The sequence below is a fragment of the Phalaenopsis equestris genome, unplaced genomic scaffold (assembly GCF_001263595.1).
Source record: "Phalaenopsis equestris unplaced genomic scaffold, ASM126359v1 Scaffold000297, whole genome shotgun sequence".
Taxonomy (NCBI): domain Eukaryota; kingdom Viridiplantae; phylum Streptophyta; class Magnoliopsida; order Asparagales; family Orchidaceae; genus Phalaenopsis; species Phalaenopsis equestris.
In genome coordinates, this window is record NW_018164739.1 from 1,368,203 (window position 1) to 1,376,531 (window position 8,329).

Below are 8,329 nucleotides of genomic sequence, written 5' to 3' on the forward strand. Positions count from 1 at the left end.
TGGTTTTTCTTTTTTCTAGAATTTTCCATATAAAATGTTGAAATGTCTTGTCGTACTTCTCTTTAAAACCTTCCGACATTCATCAACTATTATTCATATTATTCGAAGATAAGTAAGTTTCATTTTTGTCAATCAAATATCATTTTTTTTAGTTTTTGAATTTAGGCAATTCTCAGAGAATTTTGGTAAAAATGAAAATAAGGGTTGAGATCTTGATGTTTGAGTGAGAATTTGAAAAACCCATAAAAAAAATTTAATTTTGTTGATTACAAAATTTTGAATTCAATTTATGTAATTAGCCCCTAAAAAATACTGGCCATTGGGCCAAAGAAGCTGCAATGATACGTTATCATCGCATCATCAAACCGTTAGCGGTGCACGGAACAATTTCTACAGGTTTACACAAAGAACCCCAACTTTCCTTGTAATGTGGTAGAAGGCGAATAAAATAATAAGCGAGGACTAATTTAACAATCCGGAAATAATAGTCCTCGGCAGTCAACCAGGCTGGCTTTGATTCGCTTGCAAGCGAAGGTGGGAGTCCTCTGAGTGCAGATCGAGGGGAGGACTTCCGAGCAGACGAAGTGGATGAGAGCTGAAGCCATGGGAGTTACGCCGGCTATAGAAGTCCTGAAGGAGAGGGCGACACTCCTGAGAGAATCGTTGCAGAAGAGCCAGACCATCACCGGCAACATGGTCGACATCCTCGGTTCCTTCGACCACCGACTGTCTGCTCTCGAATCTGCCATGCGTCCCACCCAGGTCTGTACTTGCACTATTTTTTCCCTGGTGTGTACTTTAGGTTAGGAGGTTAGTTCCTGGGCGGTTTGGTGTAGTTTGAACCCTGGGAGTGTTTTTTGAGCAATTGTGGAGCTTTTCTCCAACAATCGATGGGTGTGAAATTCATTGGTTTGGGGTGGATCTTTTGTGCTTTCAATTTTGATAATGGTTCATAGACCTTGTGTTTTAGGTGCGGACGCATGCGATTAGAAGGGCGCACGAGAACATCGATAAGACGTTGAAGTCTGCCGACGTTATACTTGGTCAATTTGATATCACTCGTCAGGTTTGATCTCTCCCTCTCTCTCTCTGAGAATAAATTATGGTTCTTGCTTGTTGGTCTTTCGAGCCAGGTCAGGTTTGTCCTTCATGGTCCATAGTGGGTTGCACGAGTGTTTTTTTGGGGAATTTTTAGTATAAATCTTTTTATATATTTTTTATTATTTAGATTTGAAAATTGAGGCCCCATACATGTAATTTTTGCCCGCGTAACTTACTGAAATGTTGCTTTTTGATTGTTTGCTTATATAACAATACAGGATTCTATTATACTTTCCTCTGCAATGCTTCTTGATTCTGGATTTCGAAGAATTTTCTTTGGGAACCACACTGCATAATTTTTAAAACTTGGTTCTCTCTGCTATATTTATTCGGAGAATGTGCTTGAATAACTTGAAATATTTGATTTTGGTGTGGAAAAATATGAACTTTCTGGGATCTGAATGTTGTTTGTTGTTTGAATCTGTATGTAGGCTGAGGCTAAGATCTTGAGAGGTCCACATGAAGACTTGGAAAGTTATTTGGAGGCAATTGATCAGTTGAGAAGAAATGTTCAATTCTTCACCTCAAATAAAACCTTTAAATGGTCTGATGGGGTGCTTAACCATGCAAATATTTTGCTCTCTAAGGCCATTATGAAACTAGAGGAGGAATTTAGGCAGCTCCTTTCTACTTTCAGGTTTATTTATCAATTTTTTAAATGGATACTGCAATATGCTCTGAATTCCTTGCACAAAAGGATAACCGAACATATGTTTTCCTTTAGGTTATATTTGAGCTTCCACAATTATCTTATTTTGCAAAAAAAGATAGTTGTGGATTACGATAAAAATCATTGAGGATTATCTTTCATTTATTTCATGCTACAATAGCTTAACTTGTTTCTCGTACATTTGTGTGTTTTATCACAGCAAACCTGTGGAGCCAGACCGTCTTTTTGAGTGTCTACCTAGTTCATTGAGGCCAGCTACTGGGTCACCTGGTCAGCAAGGTGAGGGGGAGAGGAAGCCATCATCTGCCAGTAATTCCGATCAACAAGGGAAAAGCTTGGAGACAGCCATATACAAACCTCCGACTCTAATTCCTCCAAGGCTTTTGCCCTTAATGCATGACCTGGCCTTACAAACAATTCAAGCTGGAAAACAGGATCAGTGTGTGAAGATTTATTGGTATGGTCACCTCATATTTTTCTAGTAGGACCGCAACTTTCTGATTTTTCTACTATTTAACTAGTTCTATTGATTGAGATGCATTTAGGATGAAATTTGGAGGGATAAGACATTTTCACTCACCAGTTAATTTGTTTTATTATTTGATATGTTAAGAAAATAACTTGATGGGTGATGGACTTTGGATGTAACGGATGCTTGTGAATCATACCTTTTATCAATATGGAGAGGAAATAGGTAGAAAATAGAAATTGAGATGAAGGACCTTAGCTTGCATGTATCTGATTTTGATATGTGATGATTTGGTTGATCAGCTCTATGCGCTGCATCTATCTGCCATGTAGAGCAACATTTAAGACAATATGGGATGAGGAAACCATATGATTTAATTGATTTTGTTATCACTCTCATCATCACGCTCTCTAAGCTAACAATGGTAATTTTTTTAGTCTAAAATCAAATTTGTTATTACTCTACACTAAGCATTTTATGCCCAATGGCTAGCCATAAGAGAAAAATTTTCTATTTACCGGGAAGGACAATTAATCATAAGGGTTATGGTTATGGAAAACTTGCAACCATATCATAAAATCCTCATAAATGAGGGAGAAATCTCTAGGCATAAAAAAAAAAAAATCTAACTTTTCATCTAAAAATTTGACCCAAAATTACTAAAACTGTCTTAGGAGAGTCGGTCATGAATTTTTTGAGTCCACAATGGGGTCGGGCAAGACTCTTAGGTTGTAGAAAGAGACACTTTTTAAGATTGGTATAAGGTTTAATTTTTTTGTGGACTGTTTAGGACCATGTACACGTCAAAGGTTAGTTTTGATAGCACAAAAAATGAGGTTATCGTTGATAAGAAACATAATAGTGAATATTAGTAACACTTTTACCATGATTCATGTGAAAGCATAGCTGGATTGCCATTTGATTGCACGGACCCTCATGGGCCTTCAAAGTTGTTTCCGATTCATCCTCGAGACATATCTTGATTTGGTAATACCCACTGCATTAGTCAATTTTTGAAATGAAAAAGCAACAAAAAACAAGATAAATAATATCATTAAATTGATGAACTGGGGTCTGTACCTAATAACATCCTATTAGTTACCCTATTATTAGTTCATATATGTGAACTGCTGCTCTTTTTGGTGCAAGAATGCTGAGAACAACATAAGGGTTAATGATTTCACAAACTAAATCATTATATAAAAGCCCCCAAATCCGACCTTTTGGGTTCATTTGATAGGGGTGGAAGTTGGACAGTTATGAACATTGAATGAAATCAATGAAATATTGAATATCATGTTTGTATTGGGTGGGGACTCCTTAGTAGCGAGGTCTAAGATCTTAGGAAATAACATATATTAATTCAAGTATTAATTGCTTGGTGAAATGATTCACTTTGCATGACATGTGGATAAGCAACATGACTCTTAATTTTCTCTGTGAAATTTTCGTAGGTAAATAAATTGCATTAAAACATATTTGAGAGGATTGAGTTATGATAATGCAATACGGCGAATGGAGGTGAGTGTATGAGGTTTTGAGGACCCGATCTTAGTGAATTTTTTCCATTTTTTCTTGAAAAAATGTATATCATTACGCCTAAAGTGTGAGGTTATAGCCACTTAGGTTGGTCCAAAAAGAAATTGCGATCTTCATAGGGAGGGCATTTCGAGATTTTGTGCTGAGCAACTGCCAAGTTGAATGAGAATGCATGTTTTTTGGCAATGGGGATTGATGTTTTAATGTCCCAAGTTATATGAATTCTGTGACGGTGTGATTCGAGTATCAGGTTGATGTAAGAGAAGGTTACTTTGGAAATCACATTCATTATTGTTGCTATTGTTAAGCAATTTGCAATATTTTTTATTAATGATGACACACATGAAAGATTGCTGTGCAGTTTCATTCATCTTCTATCGAGGGAAGTGTAAGGACATCAGGTACCTAAGTGGATTGCTCACAAACTCATCATCTCGTAGGATGTGGTTGTGCCTTTGACATTCTTGCAAATATAGCTATGAGCATGGTTTCAAAATATGTGGATTCCAGAGCCAAGTCATGATGGGGGTGCTGTTAAGCTAAATGACTTGACAAATAATACTTAAAAATGATAAATGTACCTATTTTATGATTGGTTGGTGCCAAATATTTTGGAGCAAGGTTTAAATAAGCCATTGGGAGTTGAAGTGTATTGTCTAAATGAGGCGAGGTGCAAGTCTCAATGAGGATGGAGTTGTAAGTTAAAAAAAAGAAAAAAAAAACAATAATTTACAAACATTACAAGTGTTTGATATATCTGTTTAGTTTGTAATAAAAAAGATATAACCTTTAAGTGGGTGTTTAAAATGAAGAATATATGATAATTTGAGAGCATTAAGTAAAATTAATTCATTGTATAGTGAATTAAGATTGCATAAATTAATATTTTTGTTGTTTCACTCTAGCATTAAAACATTTTTACTCCAATGTAGCAATAAGATAACATGCAACAATTAGTGTGGGATAACTTCTATTGATAAAATAAATAAAATACTTAAGAAAATAAAGGTGAACATACTACCTTTTAAACTTGAAAGGAAACAACATAATTAGTAAAACACCAAAATCCAAAAAACAAATTACATTATAATGCAAAAGAAAGATTAACATAAATTTTTAATAATTTTAAATTTTAAATTAAAATTATTAAAAATAAATTTCTTCCGGCTATTGATCTCTTCTCTCCCACTTTCGCGCTATTTTACACTGGCAAGAAGACAAAGTTGAACTCCTCTTGTGGTTGACGTCACATCCTTTAACCTAAGGAGTCCAATGGGCTAATATTAAGTCAAATACATTATTGTGAGTCAAATATGCTACCTTTAACCCTAAATTAATTTTTTATTTGTTGTGCAGTAACTACTTAAATTTTAATAGCCTAATTAGTATTACATAATGATTATGATATTAAATTATCTTTCTTGTTAGGTTAAGAAGATATAAATTAATTAGTTAAATAGTATTTAGCTTTCATTATGTGAAATCCATTATAGCTCAAACAAGCATAAGAAATGGGTTTTAAGGCACGACTTAAATGAGTTTATAATTTAAAGTTTTAAATTAAAATTATTAAAAATAAATTTCTTCCGGCTATTGATCCCTTCTCTCCCAATTTCGCGCTATTTCACACTGGCAAGAAGACAAAGTTGAACTCTTCTCTTGTGGTTGACCTCGCATCCTTTAACCTAAGGAGTCCAATGGGCTAACATTAAGTCAAATACATTATTGGGAGTCAAATATGCTACCTTAACCCTAAATTAATTTTTATTTGTTGTGCAGTAACTACTTTAATTTTAATAGCCTAAGGAGTATTACATAATGATTATGATATTAAATTATCTTTCTTGTTAGGTTAAGAAGATATAAATTAATTAGTTAAGTAGTATTTAGCTTTCATTATGTGAAATCCATTATAACTCAGACATGCATAAGAAATGGGTTTTAAGGCACGACTTAAATGAGTTTGTAATGCCTATGTTTATTTAAAATTACTAAAATCAATTGTATCTCACTTCAATGAAATTTTCTTCTAGGATTTAGTTTCAATCACTTGTGGGCATCTAAGTTGAAACTAGTTAAAAGAGGTGTTTTTGGTGAAATATTACGTTGTATGCTATTTGGAATTTTTAGATCTTGAAAAATAACTTCTTATTGAATGTCAGTATTATGAGGTTTCTTAATTATTTTATTTGGGGATTATAGGTAATCAAATTAAGTTTAACTTTATAAATTTAAAATTCTACATACTATTTTATGTTTATTGATGTGTAGGGCAATAATGAAGTCTTTGACCAAGTTTATCGTTGTAGAAATGAGAACATTCATATAGATGCTTGGTAAAACTAAGGCGGTGTTTGGCTGCAGCTATAGATTTACATTACGTTGGATTTATAGCTCACGACAGACGCAACGGAGATGGAGCATGAGAGCAACATCGGAGTAAATCTGCATAATTCGCCGCACAGTAGGATTTGATAAATCCAGATTTACGTCGCAGAGGATACACAACAGGTGAGAAAGAGACGGCACGGGAGAGAGTTCGATTTAGTTTTTCCTTTTTTTTGGTATTTAGCTGGATTTAGGTGAAATGCATGGCTAAATCCTGTCAAAAGTGTGCTGCCAAACACCCCCTAAGATTAATAGCACATAAATGACAATTAAATGGTAGAGTAGCATCTATTGGGGATAACATAATGAAAACAAATTTAAATCATTAGGCATGCGCATGTGTGGGGACAAAAGATGTAAGAATAGGATAGCTGAAATTAATGCGAGAGGATTATTAAAGAAGAACTGACAGATCAAATGTAATGTGAATGTAAGATAAGCTAAAATGTTTATGTAAATTGACGTAACTTTTCATTTAGCAATGAATATGAATGAATTATGAAGGATTATCTATAAAACGAACTGCACATAGTTCCTACCAGATTAATGATGATGATGTATCTTATATTTTGATTTCTTTTACCTATATCATCTTTTATTAGCTTTTCTTTATCAATTGTTACTAAGAGTTATTCGAGGCATTTGAAGTGCAGACATTCTTTAGTAGTAGTTCGTGAGGTACATTTTCGTTTTATATAAGTTGCTTGGATTTGGATGTTAGATAAAAAAATATTTGAGTGCAAATATTATCTTAATAGTGTATAGCTTGTGCTTCTACCCATGTAAGCCTTAACCCATGATTTGTGATTTGCTAAGTCAACTTATCCTACTCTACTTACACTTGCAAATTATTTTGCTCACAGAAGCAATCATTTTATTGTTAATAAAATTGGGGAGAAGAAGTGTCCATTTTAAATTGAACTCCAATAAACACTACTAGGTTTTTTCCTCTCCACTGCCAATATCTTCTTTATGCTGTTGGGTTACCCTCAAGAATGTTAAGGAACATTCACATTGGATGAAACACATCCCTTTCACTTGGAGAATGACCTAAATAATGATCATTATTTGTTCGATGGGTTTTACATGAAATAAAGGGTTGTATTTTTTTATTTCCATGAAAAATTAATCAAAATAATTTATATTTTTAAGATACAGGTAACCATTATCTTTCTTAAAAAAAATTATTTGATTATTTTTATTTGGCTAATTCTCATGATTTATTTAAGAAAGGTGTTCCTGAGAAATCTTACAATAATATGTTTATTTGATGTTGATGCATTTTCATGAGCAGGTGGCACATGTTAACAAACTTATATGATTATATGTCCATTTTTCCAAGATGTCTTTGTCAATAAGTTCGATACCACAATAGCCAAAGGTTACAAGAATATACTATATTCTAGCCATTCAGAGTTCTCGTATTGTTTTCTTACTTTATATTCATAATTGATCCTCATCAGTAGCCTTATCTCAACTATTTTGGGTTGGCTTTATGAATCTTAGTTTTGCATTCTTCTGTGATGAGTGCTGCCTAAAGTGTTAAAATGTATGCTTCACAAATCATTGTGATCTGTTGCTATCTAGGTTACCTTAGGTTTACCCTTTATTATCAACTCATTGAATGGTTACATTTTATACTTCGGTGCACATGTCCATATCAAATAAATCTGATTTTTTACGTCTTATTTTAATAGAGATGTCACTTGAATTGTCTATCTAAAATATTCTTTTCTTAATTTATCATTCTAAAATTGTCGCATACATATCTTGACATCACATTTCTGCCACACTTTTTGCTGCCCGACAATTGGATCCATAGTATTATTGGGAAAAGTTCCAATTTTATAAAACTTACTTTTAAATCTATATGAATTACTTTTATTGCATAATGCTTAATTGGAACTTTTTCATTTTAACTAGCCAGCCTTAATAAGGAAAGATATACCATTTTTCAATTACTCGTTATATTAAATTTACAATGGTTAAATTTACTGCACCTATGTTTCATTTTATCTCAATTGAAGTGTGGAAATATTTGGGAGATTTGGGAGTTTCTTGGCTTACTAAACTCTTTAATATTATTTTAAAAACTAAAAAGATGCCTGAGGAGTGGAGGAAGAGTATTTTGATCCCCATTTTTAAGAATAAAGAGGATGCAC

General features: G+C 33.4%; 1 protein-coding gene across 1 annotated transcript in view; it reads left to right on the plus strand.

Moving 5' to 3' along the window:
• Positions 1–474: 474 nt before the first annotated feature.
• The window catches only part of LOC110025266 (exocyst complex component EXO70A1-like), a 46,610-nt gene continuing 38,755 nt past the window's right edge, over positions 475–8,329 (plus strand). The window contains exons 1-4 of the mRNA XM_020725650.1: positions 475–762; positions 971–1,066; positions 1,533–1,738; positions 1,971–2,228. Coding sequence (XP_020581309.1) covers positions 589–762; positions 971–1,066; positions 1,533–1,738; positions 1,971–2,228 — 734 coding nt within the window. The 5' untranslated portion in view covers positions 475–588. The remainder of the gene's footprint in view (positions 763–970; positions 1,067–1,532; positions 1,739–1,970; positions 2,229–8,329) is intronic.